Below are 25782 nucleotides of genomic sequence, written 5' to 3' on the forward strand. Positions count from 1 at the left end.
TCTCACACTGCCTTTAACACCCTCTATAACGGTGACAGGAAGTAAATGCACACTTTACACATTAGTCACATTCTGCTGAGGGAGGAAACTGAGAAGAGCAATAATGGATAATAATGTATACATTTACCTTCCTGTACCAAGCATTCATTTCCTGATAACTTCACACATTGCCATTCACTACTAATGAAAACAGAGAAAAACATAACTAAATGCTTGTAGACGAATTCAGCCATGAGACTTGCCCTTAGCCTGCTCCTTGGTGCAGCCCTACTACAGGCCTGTGACAGTAAGTCTTCTCATTTCTGTAATGCCATTATGCCATCACTCAATAACTTATTAGGGGTGGTCAACCCAAAACATTAAAGGCTCTTTTACACAGCATGCGATTCCAATTTTGATACAATTTTAAAGTGAACTCGAGGTGACAGTTTTATGGAGGCTGCCATATTGATTTTCTTTTAAGCACTACACGTTGCCTGGTTAACCTGCAGATCCTTTTAGCCACAGACCCTGAACAAGCATGCAGCAGATCAGGTGTTTCTAACATTATTGTCAGATCTTACGAGATTACCTGGATGTTTGTTTCTGGTGTGATTCACACACCACTGCAGCCAGATCAGCAGGGCTGCCAGGCAACTGGCATTGTTTAAAAGGAAACAAATATCACTCTCCCCTCAGGTTCACTAAAAAGTCCTGCATACTGCGTTTGTTTCTGTGTTATTCTTCTTATTCTTGTATTGATAGCATCTATAGAAAATTGCAAATCAGAATCTTGTTGTGATTTGCAGTGTAAAGGAAGTTTAATGCTTGCTTAGCACGCTGCTCAGGGTCCACTTTTCCTTGCCAGGAGAGATGGATCAAGATGAAATAGGGCCTTAGGCAAGATAGTAGTGTTGGATTCTACTTATGATGCTTTTGTTAATCTAAAATGGAAAATGGGTCAGAGAAAGTGCCAGTCGGACTCCTTGACACCCACTAGGCCCAAGGCACCTGCTTAGGTTGCCTGGTGGATGATCCTGCTCTTCTGGCCAGCAGCAACGAGGTCCTTCCCAGCCAAGTAGAAGGAGGCACAATGTGATCAGATGTTTCACAGATGCTGTTTGTACTTTGTATACAAGCACTGTGTAGAGATAGTGAAAAAGATGGTAATTATTCCAGTTTGCATGCGTATTTAATGCAAATTGCATGCAGTTTTGATGATGACCCAATCCAAGCTGCATATAAAATTCATGAAATTTGTATGCAAGCTAGAATTATTAACATCTTATTGACAGACCATATCTAGTACCGTGTGAAGAGGCAGCAACATCATGTGTACAGCTGGCACTAGGGTGTGTATGAAACCAGGGTGGGAAATGTGGCATTGTGATGACCACTCCCATGAGCACAGCCTGCTGTGGCTAATATGAGCAGATAAGCATCCAATGTGGGCAGAAGAAGAACAATCACTGCATCGATTGTACATGTGATCAGAGTTCATTCATCTGGCGTATAGCAGAGTTGATAAATTGTGGCTGGCAGAAATGAATTAAAGTGAACCTGTAGTGAAAAAAGTGCCCCTAGGGGCAGGGCCAGTTCTAGCAAAGATGGGGCCCCGGGGCAGTAGTAATCCAGGGCCCCCCGACATCAATACCTCCCTCCCCCCCCCCAACGGCTGCCAGCAGCCAGATCCCCCCCTCGCTCTCTTCTCACCCCACCCCGCACGCTGCCCCACTGCAGTGTAATAAAGTCCGTAGGAGAGAGACACACTCACCTCCCGAACGATCCAGGCGGTGCAGCACCGTCTGTCTACCCTGTAGTGATTGTTCTTCACTTCCTGCTTCTCCGTTCAGGCACTAGAGCACAAACTTGTGCTTTGGCCGAAATAGCTGAGCCTGATTGGGTGCGCTCTTCTTTGCAGGCGTGAGCTGCCTGCGCCTGTGCAGTAGAGAGGACTGATTGGGCACGGCTATTTCCACCTCAAGCTCAAGTGGTATGCCGCTAGTGCACCTGCACGAGGCGCGTCACAGGCTGGTTATGATTCTGAAGAGTTTAGGGGTCCCAGCACAGGAACAGGACTGAGTGGGAGGATGAGAGAAGCCTCTTTAGGCCGGGGTAAAGTACCCCTAGGGACATTTTTTTTCACTACAGGTACACTTTAAAAGGAAATGGGGCCCTAGGCAAGATAGCAGTTTTTGCCCACTGCTGATAGTCATCTGGCTTTTTTAGTAGGATTTGATGGGGACTAGCATCCTCCAGGCCCCTAGACTCTCCCCAGACCTTAGGTTGGCCTAGTGAAAGATCCAGCTCTGGTGGGTGGGCACCTGGCATTTGTTGAGACAGATGTGGCACTTAGTGGAAATGTAGCCTAACTTGTGAGAACTATGCAAAATCAAGATTACCCACAAAATGATAATTAGTATCAAAATCTTAATTGTGAGAATTACTCAAAAAATCATAGCTGTAGCAGTAGAGTATTATAGCCATCAGTAAGGGTCGGTTCACACTTGTTTAAAAAACGTATCCGTGGCTGTTTTTCGGCCCGGACCAAAACCGGAGCCACAGATACCAATGTTCAAAATAGCACCCGTCTTCACACACTTTAAAAATCGGATCCGTGGGATCCGGTTTGAAAAACTGAATGGAGAGTTCGGATTTACAACATTTTCACGGAGCCTGGATACCCGCGTAGGCAATGAAAGGCAATACAAAAACGGGTCTCCAACTACACAGGCTACTTTGCACACAAAAAATGGAGGGAGAAACGGATTGCCTACTGCCTGCTCCTCCCCTTAATGTCAATTTTGCGGACCTCTCCCCATAGATTGCCCCCAGGTAGCCTGGAGGGATAGCAGCCGGGAAGTGAGGCAGTGGGCACATCGGCGGGAGGGGGGTCGGACTCCCCTCCTTCACCTGGGTTTCCCCATCCCCGCTCCCCCTCCAGCCAAGCATAGAAGCAATTACCTACTTCCTTACTCGCCGGGTGACTTCCATTTGCATTGCAGGAAGTCATGCGGCAAGCAGTGGAATGCATAGAAAGTAATTGCTTCCCCGCTCACTGCATTCGCAAATAGCTGGAGAAGGAGCGGGGATGGGGGGCTCAGGTGAGGGAAGGGGGGTCTGATCCCCCTTCCCCACCGCTTTGGTCGCTACCCCCTTCCTGGCTACTACCCCATCCAGCTTCTGATGCTGTGAAACTGTTAAAGGAATACTATCGATGTATGCATTTATTTTTAAATACTGTATGTTGTAGCACACATTAGGGCAAGTACTAGGAGCAATTTTATTCCTCACACAGCTGTTCCTCTCAGCTGTAAAATCCTCCGTCAGTTTTGGCGTCAGTGTTGGATACAAAATGTATCTAATACTGACTGCTCCCAGAGGGCTAGACCATGTCTGCACAGGGGAGTTGCTATCAACTCCTCAGTTTATAGTTTAACCAGTTCGCATTCAGTCGTTTTTCGCTTCATGCATCCGAACAATGTTCACCTCCCATTCATTAGCCTATAACTTTATTACTACTTATCACAATGAACTGATCTATATCTTGTTTTTTCCGCCACCAATTAGGCTTTCTTTGGGGGGTACATTTTACTAAGAGCCACTTTACTGTAAATGCATTTTAAAAGGAAGAATAAGAAAAAAACGGAAACAAATCATTATTTCTCACTTTTCGGCAATTATAGTTTTAAAATAATACATGCCTCCATAATTAAAACCCACGTATTGTATATGCCCATTTGTCCCGGTTATTACACCATTTAAATTATGTTCCTATCACAATGTATGGCGACAATATTTTATTTGGAAATAAAAGTGCATTTTTTCCGTTTTGCATTCATCACTATTTACAAGCTTATAATAAAAAAAAAAAAAGAAATATTTCATCTTTACATAGATATTTAAAAAGTTTTTTTATTGTAATGTTTTTTTGTTTTTTTTAATTAAACATTTTATGTGGGTATTTTTGGGAGGGTGGGATTGAAATTGTATTTTTTTTTGTAAATATATGTGTATTTTTATTTTTATTTAACATTTAGATGTAGTTTACTTTTTGGCCACAAGATGGCAGCCATGAGTTGTTTACAGTGACGTCACTCTAAGCGTACCACGTACGCTTAGAGCGACATAGGAAGCAGAAAAAGCGTAGCTTCCGAGAGAAGCTGTCGCTTTTTCTGCGGGGGAGAGAAATCAGTGATCGGGCACCGTTGCCCGATTCACTGGCTAACAAACCGCCGGCCGGGAGCGCGCGTGCACGCGCGCGATCGGGCGCGTGGACGCGCAGGAGCGCACATGGCTTCCTGGACGTGAGTTTCACGTCCAGGAATGTCAAATAGTTAATTGTCACCTTGCTGAAAGAATCTTGTTGATATGGTGGTAAGGGGTTAAAGATTCTAGCAATGTGTGTTTATTATCTTTGCTTCTCTTGACTGATAAAGATACTGATAATGCTAATCGTAAACAGTGATCTGCCCCTCTCAGCAGCTTGTAAAGTGGATGCAGCCTGGAGTGTATCACCTCAAGCAGACAGCCAGGCAAGCAGTCTGAGTGTAAACACAATAGCTAGTTATATTCCAGCAATATTCCAGCTCATTTAGTTACCTGTTACCACCTCAGATCAGCCTATTTCTCCTCATGTCTGCTGCATGCTGTGAGTGACACAGTGAAATATATTTGTGAGCTGTGTGACAGAGTAACCAAGCAGCTCAGGGCAGGCGCGGAGCTAGGGGGGGTCGGGGTAGGTCAAGTGCCCCCGGGCGCCGGGTCCCTAAGGGCGCCCAGCTGAGCTGATTTTTTTTTTTTTTTCTGCGGAGGGGAGCAGCGCAGAGAAGAGAAGAGGGAGAGCTATGCGGACGGTGGAGAAGGGGGCCATCTCCCCCCCTTCTCTCACCTTAGGGCTCTCCCTCCCTCCATCGCTGTCCCCTCCGTTATTGTCCGGGTGCTGGCGCGGCGGGCGGGACTCACCTCCGTCTCGCTCCAGCGCCGGCCGGAAGTTCGGATCCCGCAGCCGCTGCTCTGGTCTGGACTAGACCAGAGTAGCGGCAGATCCATCCGCGCTGCGACGAGACGGAGGTAAGTTCCGCCCGCCGCTGCCAGCACCCGGACATTAATGGAGGGGACAGCGAGGGAGAGAGAGCAGCTCTCCCACTTCTCTGCGCTGCTCCCCTCCTGCTGGGGAGGCAGGGAGGGGGACACCTGGCTACCTACTCTGGGCATATATACCCCTGGCTACATCTACTGGGCATATATACCCCCTGGCTACATCTACTGGGCATATATACCCCTGGCTACATCTACTGGGCATATATACCCCTGGCTACATCTACTGGGCATATATACCCCTGGCTACATCTACTGGGCACAAATACCCCTGGCTACATCTACTGGGCACATATACCCCTGGCTACATCTACTGGGCATATATACCCCTGGCTACATCTACTGGGCATATATACCCCTGGCTACATCTACTGGGCATATATAGCCCTGGCTACATATACTGGGCATATATACCCCCTGGCTACATCTACTGGGCATATATACCCCTGGCTACATCTACTGGGCATATATACCCCTGGCTACATCTACTGGGCATATATACCCCTGGCTACATCTACTGGGCATATATACCCCTGGCTACATCTACTGGGCATATATACCCCTGGCTACATCTACTGGGCATATATACCCCTGGCTACATCTACTGGGCATATATACCCCTGGCTACATCTACTGGGCATATATACCCCTGGCTACATATACTGGGCATATATACCCCTGGCTACATCTACTGGGCATATATACCCCCTGGCTACATCTACTGGGCATATATACCCCTGGCTACATCTACTGGGCATATATACCCCTGCCTTCATCTACTGGGCATATATACCCCTGGCTACATCTACTGGGCATATATACCCCCTGGCTTCATATACTGGGCATATATACCCCCTGGCTACATATACTGGGCATATATACCCCTGGCTACATATACTGGGCATATATACCCCCTGGCTACATCTACTGGGCATATATACCCCCTGGCTACATCTACTGGGCATATATACCCCTGGCTACATCTACTGGGCATATATACCCCCTGGCTACATCTACTGGGCATATATACCCCCTGGCTACATATACTGGGCATATATACCCCCTGGCTACATATACTGGGCATATATACCCCCTGGCTACATATACTGGGCATATATACCCCCTGGCTACATATACTGGGCATATATACCCCCTGGCTACATGGACTGGGCATATATACCCCCTGGCTACATATACTGGGCATATATACCCCTGGCTACATATACTGGGCATATATACCCCCTGGCTACATGGACTGGGCATATATACCCCCTGGCTACATGGACTGGGCATATATACCCCCTGGCTACATATACTGGGCATATATACCCCTGGCTACCTACTCTGGGCATATATACCCCTGGCTACATATACTGGGCATATATACCCCTGGCTACATATACTGGGCATATATACCCCCTGGCTACATGGACTGGGCATATATACCCCCTGGCTACATATACTGGGCATATATACCCCCTGGCTACATATACTGGGCATATATACCCCCTGGCTACATATACTGGGCATATATACCCCCTGGCTACATGGACTGGGCATATATACCCCCTGGCTACATATACTGGGCATATATACCCCTGGCTACATATACTGGGCATATATACCCCCTGGCTACATATACTGGGCATATATACCCCCTGGCTACATATACTGGGCATATATACCCCTGGCTACATATACTGGGCATATATACCCCCTGGCTACATCTACTGGGCATATATACCCCTGGCTACATCTACTGGGCATATATACCCCTGGCTACATCTACTGGGCATATATACCCCTGGCTACATCTACTGGGCATATATACCCCTGGCTACATCTACTGGGCATATATACCCCTGGCTACATCTACTGGGCATATATACCCCTGGCTACATATACTGGGCATATATACCCCTGGCTACATCTACTGGGCATATATACCCCCTGGCTACATCTACTGGGCATATATACCCCTGGCTACATCTACTGGGCATATATACCCCTGCCTACATCTACTGGGCATATATACCCCTGGCTACATCTACTGGGCATATATACCCCCTGGCTACATATACTGGGCATATATACCCCCTGGCTACATATACTGGGCATATATACCCCCTGGCTACATATACTGGGCATATATACCCCCTGGCTACATATACTGGGCATATATACCCCTGGCTACATATACTGGGCACATATACGCCTGACTATATATACTGGGCACATATTATTCTCCTGGCTACATATACTGGGCATATATACCCCTGGCTACATATACTGGGCACATATACCTCTGGCTACATATACTGGGCACACATATCCCTGCCTACATATACTGGGCACATATACCCCTGGCTACCTGTTCTGTGGACATCTCTACCCCTGGCTACCTGTTCTGGGGACATCTATACCGCTGGCCACCTATTCTGGGGACATCTATACCGCTGGCCACCTATTCTGGGGACATCTATACTGCTGGCCACCTATTCTGGGGACAACTATAGACCTGGGGCTACCTATTTTTGGGGAACCACGTCAGATTGAGTGTATTTTGGAGAACTGCTGCCAGGTGAGAGGCAGGGCCGGCCCTAGACTTTTTGCCGCCTGAGGCAAATTTTTTTAAAAAATTGCCACCGCCGCCCCTCCCCCCCCCTTCGGGGGGGGGGGGGCGCTCTGGGGGGCCGCCGAGCTGGAGGGGTAGCTGGCAGGACGGGGGTATTGGGCCAGCGGCGGGGAGGGGGGTCGGACCCCCCCCTCCCTCGCCTGGGTCCCCCGTCCTCCGCTCCCCTCCAGCCTAAATAGACGCAGCCGTATATGTAAGAGGCACGGGCGGGGAGGACACTTACCTCTTCCCAGCATGCGCTCCACTGACATCACTTCCTGCAGCGTTGCAGGAAGTGATGTCAGTGGAGCGCACGCTGGAGCGAGGAGGAGGTGAGTGTCTCCCCGCCCGTGCCTCTTACATATACGGCTGCGTCTATTTAGGCTGGAGGGGAGCGGAGGACGGGGGACCCAGGCGAGGGAGGGGGGGGTCCGACCCCCCTCCCCGCCGCTGGCCCAATACCCCCGTCCTGCCAGCTACCCCTCCAGCTCGGCGGGCCGGCTCCCCGCACCCACTGACGGGCGGGTGCCGCCCCTGGAAATTTGCCGCCTGAGGCAAAAGTTTCACCCCGCCTCATGAGCGGGCCGGCCCTGGTGAGAGGTGTCTACCATATTAAGGGGGCATTCTACCTATTTATGTGAAATGCTGTCTATTTATGTGACTCATGACTGCTGAATTTGTCTTGTTGGGGGCCTCATGGTTACTGAATTTGTCTTGTTGGGGGCCTCATGATTTGTTGGGGGCCTCAAGATCGCTGAATTTGTCTTGTTGGGGGCCTCATGATTGCTGAATTTGTTTTGTTGGGGGCCTCATGATTGCTAAATTTGTCTTGTTGGGGGCCTCATGATTGCTGAGTTGGTTATGTTGGGGGTCTCATGATTGCTGAATTTGTCTTGATGGGGGGGGGGGCTCATGACTGCTGAATTTGTCTTGGAACATGCTGGAAGGTACATACTGAGGGAGGGTGGGTGAGCGTGAGCCTGCTAACCTCCATATACATTTGGCTCCACCCATAACCACGCCCACATTTATTATGTGACCACGCCCCTTTTTGGTGCGGCGCAACCTTGACTTTGGGGGGCGCATTAATAGTCTTTGTCCCCGGGCGCTGAAAACCCTAGCTACGCCTCTGGCTCAGGGTGACCCAAACTACTATGAGCTGTGTGAGAAATGAATTTTTAAGCAGGGATAGTGAGAGAGAGACCTGGGTGAATAAATAAAGTGCCCCTAGCACTAGTGGTAATGTGTACACTAATATAGAGTATTAAAAAAAAAAAGTTGTTTCAATCGATAGTACTCCTTTAAAGAAACACCAAGCCTTTTCAGTTCTGCTGAGTAGATTTTTAGTCTGGAGGTTCACTTTAAGTTTTATTTAATAAGTGAAAGTGAAATTAAGGAGTCATGAGGTGTTAGTGTAACCCGCCCCCGCTTAGGCTACGTCTCCCTGAATGGAATTAAATCTGATTTGTCGGGTCCTGCAGTCGAGGTAGGCAAATAGTCCCCTTTTACATGCCTGCTGTAGGTGCTCAGGGGGGAATAATAATAATAATAATAAACCAGTAGGGTTAAAGCACCATTGGACTGTACAGGGTAGTGCTGATGCGATGCATTCCTATTCTGTGCAATTGTTCCCAGCTGCAGGTGTACCATTCAAACGCATCCCCTTATCCTCTCCTCACCACCGTACCCAATGCTGTTGCCTTTCTTGCCTCTGCCTTGACTTGGCCCAATGTACACTAATCGCTTAAAGAGTTCCCTTGTAATCATTTCTCTGTCTATTTTTTTCTAGGTATCCATACAAGTATTGTAGGGGGGAGGAAAGCACATCCACACTCCAGACCTTACATGGCCTTTGTGCACTCTGATCACCGATTTTGTGGAGGAATTTTAATCAAAGCTGATTGGGTGTTAACTGCTGCTCATTGTATTTTGTAAGTATGTATTGTTATATTGTTTGCATTGGGAGGATGAATAGCTGCTGCTAAAATGACACTCAAGGGCCCTTTTCCACTAGTAATCCCAATCACAAATCACAAATGCCAGCGATTGCGATTAGAGATGCTCAAATCCGAATTTGGGCGAAACCCGGATAGTTGCTATCCGGATTTCACCCAGTTACCTGTGCGGGGTGGGTGGTCAAGCTTACCTATCTCACGGCTTTTTCTGTCCGTCCCTCGGCGCCTCCCACGATGCGGTCCACGCGACGGTCACGTGATTACAAACACTTCCTCCTTCCGGGTTGAAGGAGGAAGTGTTTGTACTCACGTGACGTGGCGTGGAACGCATCGTGGGAGGAGCCGAGGGACGGACTGAAGAAGACGTGAGATAGGTAAGCTTGACCCACCCCCCCCGCCCACCCCGCACAGGTAACTGGGTGAAATCCAGATAGCAACTATCCGAGTTTCACCCGAATTCGGATTTGAGCATCCCTAATTGCGATTGCGATTTTTCATTCATTGTGTTATGCGATTGCGATTTGCGATTTTCATTTGCATTGCATTATCCCTTTTAAAATCGCTCGAGAAAGTGATTGCGATTAGCGATTTACGATTTGAAAATCGAATCACTATAGTGGAAAATACTTCTCATGATTTCTATGATAAAGTAGCAACCCTAGCGATTTATAAATCACTAGCGATTTGCAATTTTGCGATTCAGCTGTGTGGTGGAAAAGGGCCCACTAGCAATCGCTAGCATTCGCACTAAACGCTAGCGATTGCGATTCAGCAAAGTTCCACATTTTCCCGGCGTTTGCGATCGTGATTTTGCTATGCAATGTACTGCATAGCAAAATCGCGGCAAGAATCGCTCTGTGTCACGGTCCCGCTTACGTAAAAAACAAATTGCGGTAGTGGAAATAACCTACCGTGATTCCTATGTTATTAGGCAAACTGTAGCGATTTAAAAATCACTAGCGATTTGCGATTCAGCATCGCAATCGCCGCTAGTGCAAAAGAGTCCTAAACTAGAAGTGGCCATGCATGGAAGAATTTAAATTCTATACTGTATTGACCTAAACTTTCTATTAATAGATCGATTCAGCACAAGTCAAATACAGAAATAGGAAGAATTAAGATATGAACCCAGGTCGCCTATGTCAGAAGCAGAGCCCTTAACTATTACACTATATAGCCATTTTTCTTTTTATTATTGCAAATGGGCTACTTTATGTGAAAGCACATAATGCACTCATGCAGTTTGCAGGCCACAAAATACATCCTAAAACATATTTGTCAACTTTTCCTGTGCGTGCAGGACTGGTGCTGCCATTGAGGCAAAGGGGGCAATTGCCCCAGAGCCCTGACCACTCTAGTGGCCCCCAGCGTCGCAGGCAGTGCGGCTGAAGACAAACAGTGGGAGATCACCTGAGGGGTCCAGTGTAGCGGGGCCCTGTGGACTGATTTTGCTTAGGGGGTAGGGACCCCCATGTTACTTTTGGCCAGGGGCCCCCGTGTGGCTTACATCGGCCCTACGTGAATTGAGATACCAAATGCTAATACCTCAGTCACACCAGGCATTGTAGGGTTGATGACAAAAACGTTCTACTTTTAGAAAGCAGAGTTCCTAGAAAGTGTTATTGAATATAAGCCAATTGGTGTATAAACTAAGACTCCGGTTTTACCTGTCAGGCAAGGGAAAGATAGAGAGGGCTTTTTGTCCTTTCCCTTCCCTGTTGATCCTGCTGCTCAGTGAGGTGCAGTGGTGTAGCTAAGGAGCTGTGGGCCCCGATGCAAGTTTTACAATGGGGCCCCCCAAGCAGTCTATACATAACAATTGATACGGCGCACCAAAACCTGCTAATGGCAACTACAGTGTTAGAGGTACAAGAAGGGGATGGGGAACAGTTTTGTTAATGATTACCACTATTCAAATTAACTATAGAAGTGAATATTATCAGAATCAGAATCGCTTTTATTTCGCCAAGCACGACTGAATCGTGCCCGGAATTGGGTTTGGCACATAGATACAGGGCATTACATAGAAACATAAGAGACATAGAACATGTTAGACATCACTTCATTCCAAAACATATACATAGCACATTTACCCCAGCCATGTGGGTTGCAGACAGAAGATCAGCCTGGAGGGGGCAGCCTAAGGGGGGAGAGAATGAGCAGCGTTTGTAGAGTTCAGCAACTTTACGGCTGAGGGGAAGAAGCTATTTTTGTGTCTCGTGGTCTTAGTGGAGATGGACCGGTACCTCAGATACCTCCGCCCCCAGGGGAGCTGACTGAAAAACTGGTGGCCAGGGTGAGAGGGATCATTTGCAATCTTCAATGCTCTGGAGCGTAACCTGGCATTATAGAGGTGGTCAAGGGCAGGGAGTGTGTTCCCTATGATCCTTTCCGCTGACCTGATCACCCTCTGTAGTTTGCGTCTGTCGCTTTCGGTGGAGCCAGCATACCAGACAAGGATGGAGGAGCAGAGAACGGATTCGATAGTTGCGGTATAGAAGTTCGTCAAGAGATTCTGTGACATGCCGAACTTCTTCAGTTGGCGAAGGAAGTAGAGCCTCTGCTGAGCTTTCCTTTGGGTGAAGACAGTGTTTTCCTTCCACTTCAGGGTGTTGGAGATGGTGGTGCCCAGGAGGCGGACACAGGACACTTTTTCCACCACCGTTCCTCCAATGTGCAGTGGGGGTGGAGTGGGGGCATGCTTCCTAAAGTCGATGATAATCTCAACAGTTTTTGCATTGTTGAGGACCAGCATGTTCTCCCTGCACCAGTGGCAGATCCTGTCCACCTGATGGCGGTATGCCTGCTCGTCATTGTTGGAGATCAGGCCGACTATGGTGGTATCATCTGCAAATTTGATTACTTTGACAGAGTTTACTGAGGATCTGCAATTGTTCGTGTAAAGGGAGAACAGGAATGGTGACAAGACGCAGCCTTGAGGGGCCCCTGTGTTGGTGGTCCTTGGTTGCGAGGAGGTGGAGCCCAGCTTTACCACCTGAGATCTGTTTGTAAGAAAGTCTTTGATCCACAGTTGAAGAGTGGGGTGGACCCCGAGCTCAGCCATATTCCCTTCTAGTATCTGGGGGCTAATGGTGTTAAATGCCGAGCTAAAGTCAAGGAGGAGGACCCTGGCATATGAATTGGGTTTGTCAAGGTGATTGTTGAGAAGCTCCAGGCAGATGTTAATGGCGTCGTCGGTCGACCTATTTACCCTGTAAGCAAATTGATATGGGTCTAGCTGGGTTTCCGTTTTTTGTTTAAGGAGGGGCAGGACAGCCTTTTCAAAAGTTTTCATTATGACCGATGTGAGGGCGACAGGCCTGAAGTTGTTGAGGTCGGACACGCCTTGCTTTTTGGGCACAGGGATGATGGTGGACCTCTTGAAGCACGCCGGTACTTTGCCACACTGTAGGGACTTGTTGAAGACAGAGGACAGGATAGGTGCAAGCTGCTGTGCGCATGTTTTCAGGCAGGCTGGCGACACCCCATCAGGGCCTGAGGCTTTCCTTGCCTTTAGCCTGGACAGGTGGCACGCCACGTCTGACTCCTTTATGGCCGGGGGAGCCGAGATTTGGAGTGGTGGTGCTGAGGGATGGGGTGAAGTGAGGGGACCATGTAGCTTCAGGAGCCCCGCCGGGGCCTCCTTCTCCTCAAACCTGCAGTAGAAGCCGCTGAGGTTTTCCGCCAGCTCAGTGCTGGGAGTTGCGTTTTGGGGAGGGAGCTTGTAGTCGGTAGCAGCTTTGAGCCCACGCCAAACAGCTTGCGAGTCATTTGAGGAGAGGTCCTCCTTCAGCTTATCTGCGTATCCTTTTTTTGCTATCCTCAGTTCCCTGTCAAGCAAGTTTCTTGCCCTCCTGTACTCCTCCTGGTTCCCAGACTTGTGTGCGGCTTCCTTGCTTCTGCGCAGTTGTCGAAGTTTCTTGGAGAACCATGGTTTGTCATTTGGGTAGAGTTTGTGAGTTTTTGTTGGTATACAGGAGTCCTCGCAGAACCTGCTGTACGAGCTCACGTTGTCTGCCCACTCATCCAGGTTTGGTGATTCCAGGGCCTGCCAGTCTGTGCAGTCAAAGCAGGCTTGAAGTTGTAGCTTGGCCTCGCTTGACCACACTTTGGTTGTTTTAAGGACTGGTTTTGCAGCTTCCAGGCGCCTCCTGTAGGTGGGAATTAGGTGGATGAGGCAGTGGTCGGATGCGCCTAGTGCTGCCCATGAGGTGGCTTTGTAGGCGTCCCTCAAGACCGTGTAGCAGTGGTCGAGAGTGTTCGCGTTCCTAGTGGGGCAGGTGATGTGCTGATAAAACCGTGGAAGCTCTTGGCGAGGGTTGGTCCTGTTAAAGTCCCCTAGAATGATGAACAGTGAGTCTGGCAGGGACGACTCCCATTGAGTGACAGTGTCGCTGAGGTCGCGCAGGGCGGTTTTGACATCGGCATCGAGTGGGATGTACACACCGACAAGCGCATAGGAAGAGAACTCTCTGGGAGAGTAGAACGGCCAGCAGTTAACCAGAAGGAGTTCAAGGTCTGGTGAGCATTTTTTGGCAAGGACAGAGGTGTTGGAGCACCAAGCAGGGCTGATGTAGAAACAGACACCGCCACCCTTCTTTTTCCCGGAGAGGGTGCTGTCGCGATCTGCTCGGATGAGGTTGTAGCCTGGAAGGTGAAGGGCATTGTCCGGGATGCTGTCGTGGAGCCACGTTTCTGTGAAACAGAAGACTGGTGTGTTGCTGCCAAGTCCCCTCTTTACCTCCAGGAGCCGCAGCTCCTCTAGCTTGTTGGGGAGGGAGCGGACGTTTGCCAGGAGAATTGCTGGTATAGCTGACCTCAAGCCTTTCCTCTGCAACCTCACGCGGGCACCTGCCTGGCATCCCCTCCGGCGCTTGCGTGCGTGTGTCTTTGTCGGGGAGGCCATTAGTTTCTGAACGTGGCTCCACACAGAATCAGCCAGAAGCCTGTCTTCTGGGTGCAGTGCTGTGACATGCTCCCACCTAAGTAGCTGTGACCTGGTGTAGGTGATGCGAGCGGATAGGGGTGTTGCGGCAGGCATGGCTGCAGCGCAGGGCTAAGCTTGTACGCTAATGCAAATCACTGCAACTATTATGAACACAGGACCAATAGAGAGCTAATACTGTAGTTGAGGGATGGCCCTCTGGGGCCCCTCTGGCCCAAGGGCCGCGATGCGGTCGCTACCTCTGCACCCCCTATTGCTACGCCCCTGGTGAGGTGTTTCCTTCCGCACTCCTGCTGCCACTGTTAGCGACCTGTAGCTAATTACAAAGAGTGCATCAGGGCATTTCTATACCCTCACATTGATTCCTTCCACAGTACTACAGAACGTCTTCTGTTTTGCTCGCTTGCTACAAAGTACCCTGGCAGTATCCTCTGTTGCACATATACTCTTTATAGGGGAACGCCATAGTGGGAATTAATGAGGTGGATTTGGAGGTGGTGGTGGTGGTGGTGGCGGTGGTGGTGGGGGGGGGGGGGGGGGGGTAGGCGGTTGGGGGTTCTCTGCATCTTGGCACACAGATGGGGGAAGACTTTGTAGAGGGAAAGGAGAAATGGTCTGCTGTGCTCTCTGCACTCAGCCAAATATACTGTAACTATATAGCCCACAGACTCTACAAAGCCAGTTCAAACTGGAAAACACAGGAAGTCTGCATACAATCTTGGGGACAGTCAATCATTGCGATCGATTTTTCTATTGGTAATTGATCATTTCCATATCAATGTGTAGGATGTCTCTTTCATGTGATCTTTTGTCCCCATGCACGCAACACAACTTGTAGTCTAATCACTCAACAAGGAAGCCTCATTTATCAATTGTCTTCCCATTGGCCTGCAGCATAATTCATTTTTGATTCTCTAACAGTTTTGGTTATTTGATGAAATCGTTCTTGTATTGAAAGTAAATATTGTAAATATTGGCTTGTTAACAAACAGGCCTACATGATTATTAGAGAGACAAATGGTCAGAGGAAGCCAGATCAAGCAGGCAGAGAACAATAGAGAGCAAGACAAGTCAGATTAGCAACCTAGGGAAGACTATACAACACTAGGGACCTACCCACCAGCTAACTTATGCTACACAGGTCAGCCATGCTATCTAGTTACAGGGGCATCAACCAATCAGAACACCAAAATCTAACAAAAGAGGAGAATGCCCTCTCATATGCAAGAGAGGAGTCCCTTGAAGGCAGGTATTCACAAACCTGGATTCAGCAGTAGTAGATGGTGTGGGGGTTGCAGGAACAGACCTGTCAGGTGGAGAGAAGCTGGGGTAAAAGTCACACAACTGGACACAAACGTTTTCAACTGGCTGATGGTCTGATCATGCCCCACGGCTGCTAGCTGACCATTTGGTTGGAAGGTCTCTTGCAGTTGTAAGGGCTCCTTTCACTTAGGGGGCTGTCTGCACAGTTCAGTTTCCGATCTGCCAGGAAGCGATCGCTATGTAGGGCTACCAAATTGCAATGGCTGTAATCAGGTGTGTCAGTGGTTGACATACTGGGCAGTTACTACACAGCAGAAAACCACTATGGGAGCAGGTGAAAGAAGTGCATACTCCCTATTTGATTTTTTTATTGTATTTATAAAGCGCCAACATATTACGCAGCGCTGGACATTAGTTAGGCTGGTTTCACACCAGGACGTTGCGTTTTAGGGGACGTTATGGTCGCATAACGTGCCCCTAATGCAACGCCTGGTGGTGCGGGAGAGGACGTTAGAGTGAGCCGCCTAACGCGGCTCTATCCACATAAGGTCTCCCAGAGTGGCGCTGATTGGCCGGCGGGACCTCGTGATGCGGAGTGAGACACGTGGTCCCGCCGGCCAATCAGCAGCCGCCAGTGCAGTGCATATTAAGTAGCCATGTACTGTAGCGGCATCTCCCCGCCTCCTCTCGGCCCCCACTGAGCATGTGCAAGCAGTCTAACGCGGCTCAGCCGCGTGTAAAGTACTGCATGCAGTACGTTATGTAGATGTACTGCGTTACAATGTAACGCAACGTGGGCACTGTGAACAGGCCATTGATTTTTCATTGCTGTGTGTTGGGGTGCGTTACAGGCGTCCCACTGTGAAAGCAGCCTTAAGGTTACAGCAATACGACAATACATATATACAAGAAAAACCAGATCACGCAGCACAGTATGAGCACAAGATAATGCTTAGTCAGTCACTGGATGGGAGCATGGAGATTAGGAAAATTGAGTTCACTCAAATGCAAAGCTTGGGTGCACAGTAATGGAGGAGCATGATCAAGTAGGACACAAAAAGAGAGGACCCTGCCCAAAGGCTTACAATCTACATGGAGAGGTAGGGACAAGAAAGGTAGGGGACCAGAGTTCTGCTGTGGGTTTAGAGCACTAGTGAGGGGTGGTAGGCAAGAGTGGAAAGGTGTGTTTTGAGGGCCTTCTTGAAGATGTTGAAGGGGGGGCTGCCCTAATGGGTGGAGGTAGGAAGTTCCATAGTGTTGGAGCAGCTCTTGAGAAATCCTGGAGGCGTGCATGGGACTGGGTGATGCAAGGGGAGGTCAGACGAAGTTCGTTGGAGGAGCGGAGTGAGCGGCTAGGTGTGTGCCTCTGAGTAAGATCAGAAATGTAGGTTGGACAGGATTTGTGGACAAATTTGTAGGTCAGACACAATATCTGGAATCTGATTCTGGACTGGATAGGAAGCCAGTGGAGGGGTTCACAGAGGGAAGCCGCTGTGGTGGAGGAGGGGGGAGTGGATAATTTTGGCTGCCACATTCATGATGGACTGCAGCGGGGCAATTTGGGTCATAGGTAGACCAGACAGAAGGGCATTGCAGTAGTCAAGGCGGGAAATTATGAGGGCATGGATGAGGAGTTTGGTGGTGGCAGAGGTCAGGAAAGGGCGGATCTTGCAGATGTTATGGAGGTGAAAGTTGCAGTACTTTGTGGGGTTTTGGATGTGGGGAGTGAAGGAGAGTGCAGAGTCCAGGGTGACACCCAGACAGCGGGTTTGAGAGGTAGGGCGAATGGTAGTGTGGTTAACAGTGACATGCACATCTGGGAGGTTCAGGGATAGCTGGTGTGGGAAGATCATAAATTCAGTTTTGTCCAGATTTAGTTTCAGGAACCTAGCGGACATCAAGGAGGAGATGGCTGATAGGCAGGAGGAGACCTTGTCCATGGTACTGGTAGATATGTCAGGGGTGTGGAGGTAGATCTGGGTGTCATCTGCATACAGATACATAGTTAAAATCCATGGAGTATATAACCTTTCCAATGGAGGATGTGTATAGGGAGAACAGCAGGGGGCCAAGGACCGAGTCTTGGGGGACTCAAACCGAGAGGTGGTTGCGGGGGGATGAGGACTTATTGAAGGAGTGCCTACCAAGAAAGAACCCTTACACTTACACTTATTATGGGCAACATTTCCACTTTCCAAATGTTTTATTTATATTTTAAATAATTAGACATATCAGTGTTTTGCTCTTATCATTTAAACAAAGTTACATTTTTCATATTTCCAGAACTGAAAGTAATACCAAAGTGACTCTCGGCGCACATAGCAGAAGTCATCATGAAGCAAATACACAAACCATTCAAGTCATTAAAATGATCATGCATGAAAAATTCAGCAGGAAAACCTACCAAAATGATATTCAGCTTTTGAAGGTATATTAAGAATTATCCATCTTCTTGCTCACCTGTTTACTTATAAATCCAGGAGACTTGGCTAAAATCTCAAAGACAATGATGATGATGTAATGACGCTGAGCCAACAGTCATGGTGGACATGGCAAAGACCCAGCTACAAAACACACGCCCACACTGATGTCACTACTGGCAAGCTCCAACTGTACCCAGCACTGCCCTTTGCATAGCAGTAGGCATCCAAATTATCATCATCAAAAACAGAGCCAGATTTACAGCTCAGGAGCAGTGGCGTAGCAATAGGGGTTGCAGAGGTAGCCACCGCATCGGGGCCCTTGGGCCAGAGGGGCCCCGTAGGGCCCTCCCTCAACTGCAGTATTAGCTCTTTATTGGTCCTGTGCTTGTAATAATCCCTTCTATAGATGCTTTGAATGATAATAATCATTAACAAACTGCTCCCAATGGCCTTCTTGCACCTCTGGCACTGTGGTTGTCCTTGGCAGGTTTTGGTGCACCATAATAATTGTTATGTATAAAGTGCTGGGGGGCCCCCATGTATAACTCGCACCGGGGTCCCTAGCTCCTAAGCTACGCCACTGCTCAGGAGCCTGTAGGCACAGGCATTCTGGCGCCCTAAAAACTGTGCCCCACATCTCAGGCCATCCCACATATTAGGTAGGCTTCCCTCCTGCCCAGACTAGGTAGCCAGATTTTCCCCAGTATTTGGAAACCCCCATTAATCTAGGTAGAAGAGGTACCCCCTGCCCAAGTATAGAGAGCCAGATGTGTTCCCACCCCGGTGTTTAGTAGCCACCCAATAGGTAGGGGGAAATTTGGGGAGGGGAGCCGCCTCTCCTAAATAAGGCGCCTGTAGGCATTAGCCTACAGTGCTTTATGGTAAATCCGGCCTTGATCAAAAACAATGAACAAACTATGGCCAGCACTGTCAACATGAAAATAAAAAGCTGTCCACATTCCACATCACGGCCCATTTGCAATTAACTTTTTCACTTGAGTTATCTCCAAGGAGATGATTTTCATCTTCTCTTTAACCTAACTTTTCAAAATTTTACAATTAAAAATGTACGCATAAGTTGGTGAAAAGGTACTATTACATTTATTTTAAATATTTTCTTGCTTTCTGATGGCCTAAAGGGCACTTTTTGGCAAGTTGTGAAAATATCACCTGGGAGAAAACCCAAGAGAAAAAGTGAATAGTATATGGGCCCACATGTTATATACATTCCATGTCTTCAATGCCTTGTAACTTACAAGTTGACTGCAGTTTATCAGCTGAAGTCTGCAATGTACAATTCACATTGTATAGGTGCACAGACCAATATGCAAACATCCAATGAACTAACATGCAATCCATATCCCCTGCCATCCACATTATACAATCCCCTATTTCCATCCTTCAAACCTCTTTCCTCTTCGGATCTTTATTGCATTCTTCTTCCAAACATCATCTTGGAATACTCTATAATGTGTCTCCATACAAAAGTATCTCATTGTCTCCTTCTCTATTAGATTATAAACCCCCTTCTTCTACATGCCATGCTGGATGGCCTCCATGATGTGAAAGGCAGATAGGGCCATCTAAAATGCTGGATGTGTCACCCCCTAATTCAGAGGCGTAACTAGACATCACTGGGCCCCCTGCGAAATTTTGGATGTGCCACCCCCCCCCCCCCCGCGCAAAACCTTGGATGGGGCCCCCCACCCGCCCTCGCTTTCTGCACAGGACAACTGAGGACGAATGTGTTTTCCCCATTCAGATAAAAACACTTAGACTTAAAGGAAATGTCAGGCAATCTATGCTACCCCCAGATCTACTTACCCGGGGCTTCCTCCAGCCCCTTGCAGCCTACAAGTCCCTCATCGCAGCTCTGCTCCCAGTACATATATACACACACAGCCGTATTATTTTACTACATGAGAGCACATGCTATATGGAGGAACAACAATGACATGCTGAACATAACATATAGTATTCACTGAAACTTTGGCAAAACATTCATAATGTCACTGATTGATTCACTCTTATTACGGGATCTTGGACATAGTATGAGACAACAAGCTCTCAATGAATCAATCTCCACTCTGCTGTGTTGTAAAAGTAATTAGAGGCCATAAGGTCATTAGCCTGTGTGATAAGAATCTAGGAATCCTTTCAGAGTGAAAAAGTCTACAACTTTTTTCCAAAATGTGACTCTGTTCTTTGTTAGGTTGTACATGCAGTCATCAGATCTCTGCAGCAGTGAGAGACAGATGTTTTTTACGAATCCTAGGGAGCAGGGACAGTGTACACATTCTAGAGTGTGTATGAGTTCTTATCTGTGTTTTGGACACATGCAGTCAATATAACAATGGTGCAAGAGCAGAATACGTTTTTTCCTCTCCGTGCCCTTAGCTGTCAGTCTCTCAAACTTTCCCCCCCACGGGCCCCCTGTGGGTTCTGGCCCCCCTGCGGAGGGATCCCTTGCAGGGTCTATTGTTACGCCCCTGCCCTAATTTATTGGACTTGTCCTCCAAGTTTCTTGCACTGGCTTGTTAAAATTACCTCTTTTTAAGAATGTGAAAAATATTCAAGCACAGATGGATTAGACAGATAGGTTTGCATCAATTGATATGATTTTTGGAAAAAGAGTCTACAGGGCCATGAACCCAAATGAGTAGCCATAGAAACGAGAGGGGTGTTCCTTCTTTTTTTCTTTTTCTTTTTCATCTTTTATTTTGTATCTGTTTTACAATTTTTCGTAAGTATATGAAAAAAAGAAAAACATCAAGAAACAAACAAAAAAACAACAACAACAAAACAACAACAAAACAAAAAAAACCCTGGACTAAAAATGAGCAATGTTGGCTGTTGCCTGTAGAAAAAAAGTGGTAGCTGTGTCACCTTCACCATGACATGATCAGGAAGTCATGTCAGCTACGTTATACACAGATCTTCTAGCTATTACTTAAATACTTAATACCAGCCCATGTCATCTAGCCATTCCTTGCCTATTCTCCCAGCAGCTGTGTCCTCCACCAGTACACCTCTCCTGACCCTCACATATCCACTCATTCCCTGTCTCCCAACCACTGTGTCCACCACCTCCACCTCATTTCTCCTAAACTTTATCTACCCATCTTTTTTCCAGTCACTATATCCACTTCTCATATTATACAATACAATACAATAACATTTCTATAGCGCTTTTCTCCCATAGGACTCAAAGCTCTTAGACTCTCTCAGATTCAGTAATTAGTAGGATGAAGTATTCACACAACAAAAGTTATATTTCTGCAAATGCCAAACTGAACAGGTGGGGTTTCAGTCTGGATTTATACACGTCCAGGGATGGAGCTGTCCTGAGCCTTAACTTATCACTCACCTCTATTATTACTTCACTCAGTCTAATCCCCACTGTTGACTACCTACCCCTATAATATAAGCGTCAACTTTCCCCTGTAATATAAGCTTCACTTCTCACTGAGGGCTACCTACCTTGCATCTGTACCACAAATGCTCTGCTTACATCTCCTATTGAAAACATTCTTTACCTACCCATCAGCCATTTTTTTACCTTATCAACTAACCCCCCCCCTCTCCCCATTGTGACCAACATGCCATGATTCTTTTTTTTACCGCCCTACTATGAGCTCCACCCTGTTTATCCCTCCATCCCTCCATTCTACTTGTATTTTATTATCCTCCCCTTGTCCATCATTCCTCAGGTTCATAACTGCCTCCAATGCCATTACCCCAATTTCTGAACACCCTGTCTCAATCGCCTTGATTCAGCCTGTGCAATACCCATCGGGCACATATTTGCTAGTTATGCTCAAACTGACCTCAACAAACCTTGCAGTATAGCCATTCATTTCCAAGGAGGGCATCCAGGTCCATCCATGTGACTCCTGAGAGGTCCTCAGAAGAACATGTGGTTTGTATTTTAGGGTATGGTGCCACTCTTAGCAACTACCCTAGAAAAGAGACAGTTTGACCCACCTGACAAGCTTGGTAGTAAAGATTGTAGATTGGAGGCTTAAACACAAGTTCCTGATATGATATGTACAAGGCCCTACATATAATTCAACTACCTATCATATGTCCCCTTAAAATGTCATGCTATAATAATAGTTTTCATGAATGTGTCTGAAAGACAAAATATTTGTGTTGCGCATAAAAAAGGTCACAGAGTTTGTTCTGGTTTCATTTCAGCTGTCCAGACCAGCAGATCTGGGTCTACATGTTAACTTCACCTTGTTGCCAAAGACCTTTGAAGATGTTGAAGATGGAACTGTTTGTGAAACGGCTGGCTGGGGGAGGACTGAGAACAATAAACCAGCTGGGGTGTTAATGGAAACCAATATCACAATTCTTGACAGACAAAAATGCAGAAAAAAATGGAAAAGGAAGTATGACATTACAGATGAAATGCTGTGTACCATTGTGGGGTCAGACAAGAGTGATGTTTGCAAGGTACATCTAATATCATTGTTCTTATTTTTATTATTACGCAGGTGAATACTGTATGATTAGGAAAACATTTAACTGCTTGCCTTCCCGCGTGATGACTACCTATGTCCTAGAGAACTGCACTTGAGCTTCCAGAGATATAAATACTTATCCCTTTCTGTTTATGAGCGACACGTGTGCCCATGGTGTGACACAGTAGTGCACAGATTGGTGAATGGGAATATAGGACAAAGCCAATCTAATATATAATGATCGCTGTTGCAACAAGTAAACATTCCATTGTGGCAAAAAAAGTATAGATTATTTAGATGTGATAAATAGTGATAAAGTTATTGTTGAATGAATGGTAGCAGCACTGAAAGGTGAAAATTGCACTGGTTTTTAAGCAGTGGTGAAGCAGATAATATACATTTGTTTTTCCATTTCCAGGGAGATGCTGGGGGTCCCTTAATCTGCAATGGAGTGCTGAGAGGGATCACATCCTTTGGGGTATTTCCATGTGGTCTACGAGGTGATGCAAGTGTCTTCTCTCGTCTGACTGAGAAATATCTCTGCTGGATTTATAAGGTCATCAGTACATGGTCTTAAGTGAAGCACACACTCCACGTGACACTCAACTGAGCCAGCCACTCAGGACCATCTCGACCAAGAAACTAGTGTACAGGTGTCTTCGATAATAAATAAATATAATACCTAAAATATTTTATTTACATTTTTAAAAGTAATTGTACTATTCTGTTTTTATCTATACAGTATACTGTTCTTCCCTCTGATCTGTATGCATCTTTCTTCTTCTGCAACGACCTTTCTTTCAACGATGCAATCTTTTTCATCCAATTTTACCAAATCTATGTAGTATAAGGTTAAACTGAGTTAATCTATTGAATGGATCATTTAGGCAGTTACCTTATATTACATAGAAATGGTAAGATTGGATGAAAAAGATTGTATCGTTAGTGGCCAGTTTTAGTCTCATCTTTTGTATACTTTCTTCTTCTTTAAATTTCCTGTAGATTTTCATACATTCTCCTGTCTTCTTCTTTGGTCTTCTTTTCTTCAATACCTTTTTTGTATTCCTCTTTAAGATTGACAACAGCCCATCATAACCCATCCATACTTATCATATCCCACCATTTTAGTGATCAGGAGCCCTGTCACTAGCTTAAATTTCCTTTGACGGTTTCGTATTGAACCATTTGTGTGGACCATTTGGAATTCTGCAGAAAAATTTAAATATACACCCAAATACGCTCCCAGGAGTATATACAGTATATTTTTTCAATGTACTGCCAAGCAATTTTATTCCATTTAAATTAGCTGTCAATGGGGCTCTTAATCGCAATTGTGGTTGGATGAAGCCAACAAGTATGGGCAAGTTGCAAAAGGGCTGTTATCAAGCTTAACAAGATGACAATTACAAGAAGACAGAAAACAGAAGAAGAAGAAGAAAAAGAAGATTTAGAGAACATTTAAATTACAAAAAAGTATTTAGAAGAAAATTATGCTAGTAATAGCACAATTTGTAGAACAAAAATAATGGGGACTCGGGGAGCTGACAAGTATTGAGCCTTAAAATCCAGAAAAAAATTTAGCTAGAGAGCTGTAACTGCCGCATTATTCAACATATTCCCCAGGATGCCCATGCACTCGCAGCATCTGTCCTACAGCTTTTTAAGCCTCTGCAAATAGAATTCTTCTGACTGCTGGTGTAACCACTCAATTGCAGCATTAGATACCTCCAAAAAAGCCCCAGTTTTTTGTCCCTTTAAATGTTTTTTTGGAGATTGGGGAGCAGATGGTAGTCAGAAGGTACTAGGTTAAGGTGCATGGAGTATCACCTGCAGGGCCGGATTTGTACTCTTTACCGCCCAAGGCCACTGTCACCAGCCGCCCCCCTCCAGTATAGGTAGTGAGATGACCCCTCCTCAATTCCCTCCAGTATAAGTAGCCTGTTGACCCCCCCATTATAGGTAGCCAGATTAACCCTCCCCCCTTTCCCTCCAGTATAGGTAGTGAGATGACCCCTCCCCAATTCCCTCCAGTATAGGTAGCCTTTTGACCCCCCCATTATAGGTAGCCAGATTAACCCTCCCCCCTTTCCCTCCAGTATAGGTAGCCAGATGACTCCCTTAATCCCTCTTTTCCCCACCCCCCTTTCAGTATAGGTAGCCAGCATGCCGTCACACCGCAGCAGCCATCAGTGTCACTCATTTATCCACTCGTCTCCAGTGCAGAAGCTTCCTCTTTCTTTCCATCTCCAATGCTGCCCAAGTCCATAGCCACCAGCCACAATGCGCACAGAGACCAAGGTGGCTGCTGCACAGGTGGCTAGCAGCAGAGTACCGCAAGCTTGCAAATGCTGCACCAGTTTAATTTTCTGCTTTGGTGCCCTTGCTCCTGTGGTGCCCTAGGCCATGGCCTAGGTGGCCTAGGCCATGGCCTAGGTGGCCTAGGCCTAATTCCGGCCCTGATCACCTGAAAGCCTAAGGAAATCATTTTTGCAATACTGTCACCTGCACTGGGTGAGAAGCCATTGTCAAACTACCTTCCACCTTTTTTTCTTGATGTTTTGCCTGAGCTTTGGTGGTTTGAATTATAAAACAACACATTTTTCTTATGAAATCTTTATGGTATGCGTGACTAGGGGTGTGACGGTGGCGTGACCAGGGGTGTGGCAGGCTTAAGGCCCTGTTCACACTTGCATTTTGGCATGCAAATGGACCGGATCCGGATCGTATCATTCAGGACTTGATCCGGATCGAAACCGTACGGTTCCGTTTCGGATCCGATCCGGATCCGGTCCGTTTGCATCAGGACTGCTTCAGGCTGCCATCCGGATCCGTGGGGGGGAAAAAAAAACAACAACAAAATACCTTAAAATTTGTTGGGGTCTGCAGAAGGTGCACCTGGTGCACCTGTAGAATCAGGTTCTCCGCTGTAGGCCTCACCTCCACCTCCGACATACTGCCAAAACAGCTCCAGCACGTGTGTCACTGCTGCTCCACTCCAGCTATGCTGGGCCCATGTGTCCCCATCCCAAATGGCCGC

At 47.1% G+C, this 25782-nt stretch overlaps 2 protein-coding genes across 3 annotated transcripts in view; one reads left to right on the plus strand and one right to left on the minus strand.

The window, feature by feature from the left end:
• LOC137558409 (granzyme A-like) overlaps positions 1-25782 on the minus strand; it is a 94392-nt gene that overhangs the window by 42279 nt on the left and 26331 nt on the right. The window lies entirely within an intron of this gene.
• LOC137540977 (granzyme A-like) lies at positions 237-23395 on the plus strand. Its single transcript, XM_068262146.1, has 8 exons — positions 237-286; positions 9483-9624; positions 11878-11944; positions 13626-13678; positions 16158-16190; positions 18140-18284; positions 22477-22737; positions 23164-23395. The coding sequence occupies exons 2-8, from the start codon at positions 9539-9541 to the stop codon at positions 23320-23322; spliced, it is 804 nt and encodes a 267-aa protein (XP_068118247.1). The 5' UTR covers positions 237-286; positions 9483-9538; the 3' UTR covers positions 23323-23395.

Source organism: Hyperolius riggenbachi, chromosome 1 (genome assembly GCF_040937935.1).
Source record: "Hyperolius riggenbachi isolate aHypRig1 chromosome 1, aHypRig1.pri, whole genome shotgun sequence".
NCBI lineage: Eukaryota > Metazoa > Chordata > Amphibia > Anura > Hyperoliidae > Hyperolius > Hyperolius riggenbachi.